The 1,528-nt window shown below is 38.0% G+C and overlaps 1 protein-coding gene across 1 annotated transcript; it reads right to left on the bottom strand.

The window, feature by feature from the left end:
• Positions 1-8: 8 nt before the first annotated feature.
• LOC112505579 (glutamate receptor 3.3-like) lies at positions 9-1,339 on the bottom strand (the record flags this gene model as incomplete). The annotated part of the gene is made up of 4 exons (XM_025109467.1): positions 9-211; positions 300-331; positions 444-721; positions 1,061-1,339. Coding segments are annotated over 4 exons (792 nt in total), but the record flags the coding sequence as incomplete, so codon positions are not given.
• Positions 1,340-1,528: the final 189 nt, after the last annotated feature.

Below are 1,528 nucleotides of genomic sequence, written 5' to 3'. Positions count from 1 at the left end.
CCAACAAGATAGTTACGCACAAACGAATTCTCTTGGTACCCGATGGGATCTTTGCTTGCCATCAAACCGTCGATGCCTTTAATAGGCGAAGAAAGTTTCTGTACCGTTAAGATTGAAGTCAAACTAGCAGTATAGCTTGAGTTTATTATAAGAACCACGAATAACCATAGAATTACAACGATACGAACAAGAGTGCTCAGCGTATTTTCTCCTGCATAAACCAAGATCAAGTAAGATCACACATTGATCATTTCTGAAAAGAGCAAAAGAACTTTCTGAAAGTAAAAAAGAACACTTACTGTAGGAGGAAAACAAAGTTGAAAAGCTAAACATGCAATAAACAAACAACAGTTTAGCCTAATTCAGACAGACAGCTTAATCCATACACAGTTCTCTCCTTAGTGTACTCTTTAGAGCAAAAATACATAGAGACAAGCACTTACCATATAATTGTGACGATCTGTTTTTTAGGAGGTCCTCGAAATTCATCGTTTATACGATGTTCTAGAGTCCATACAACGGCTCCCAACGCTAGGAAAAAGAGTCCCGAAACACACCACATTAACGGAGAAAACGGTCTAAGAAAAGCCCAAGTACTAGAGTTCGACCGCCTAACTGGTGCCACTACAACAAGACCGGATTCAATAAATGGTTGTGAAAAATCGGCTAGTCGTGTCCGATTCGTAGTAATAGCAATGTCACCCACCGCAGCATCATAAACCTGCATTAGATTTAGGAAACTTCAAAAAGTTTAACAAGAAAATCTACCATGTTGGTTTACATCACTCTGGCTCATTTGGTAACCATAAGATAGCTTATTTTTTCAGAACCCTTCGCTTGGTTACCCATAATCTAGCCATTTTTCCATATTTTTCTTTTCTACTGATGCCCCTTATATCTTTCCAATTAAATTTTCATCATGTTCTTCAAGGCCTTTTATATCTCATCTAGCTTATCAACTAGTTTATATCAAACGTGACTAGTTTATCGGCTAGCATCTAATTTATTAGCTAGTTTGCCAAAGCATTTTAGAGTCTTTTATTTGGAAAGAAATACTCACACCAGCATTTATCAAGCGTACGAGCTTGATGTTGCTTGGGTTTTGGAGACCGTCTCCAAACGATTGAAACTTATATGGCACAACATATGGCAGTAAGTTTAGAGCAGATGTGAACACATCAATGCAGTATCCTTTGAATACATCAGTGTGCTTTACTTGTCCCACAAATTCCTGAAAACTGACTCGATTTGGGACACCGATTTTCAACTGCATTCCGTTCTTTGGGAAAACCCATCCACGCGGTTTTTGAATCGTTTGACCAGGCCAAATTACACTGTGTAATAGTGACAAGATGGTGTTTTCAAAATATATGGATAAACAAATTTCTTTGTTAAAAATCACTCTCTCGAGTCGATTCTCATATCATTCGAGTTGGCGTGTGTTATTGATAGTTCCTCTCTGAATCTATCGCACTTTGACACTTTCGAAGAGTGACCAACTCGTCGGGAGTTAAGTTTTGAAAAACAT

This window comes from Cynara cardunculus, unplaced genomic scaffold (genome assembly GCF_001531365.2).
Source record: "Cynara cardunculus var. scolymus isolate 2C unplaced genomic scaffold, CcrdV1 Un_Scaffold_12386, whole genome shotgun sequence".
NCBI lineage: Eukaryota > Viridiplantae > Streptophyta > Magnoliopsida > Asterales > Asteraceae > Cynara > Cynara cardunculus.
Note: the sequence above shows the minus strand (reverse complement) of the source record. Positions and strands in the feature narration are given on the sequence as shown.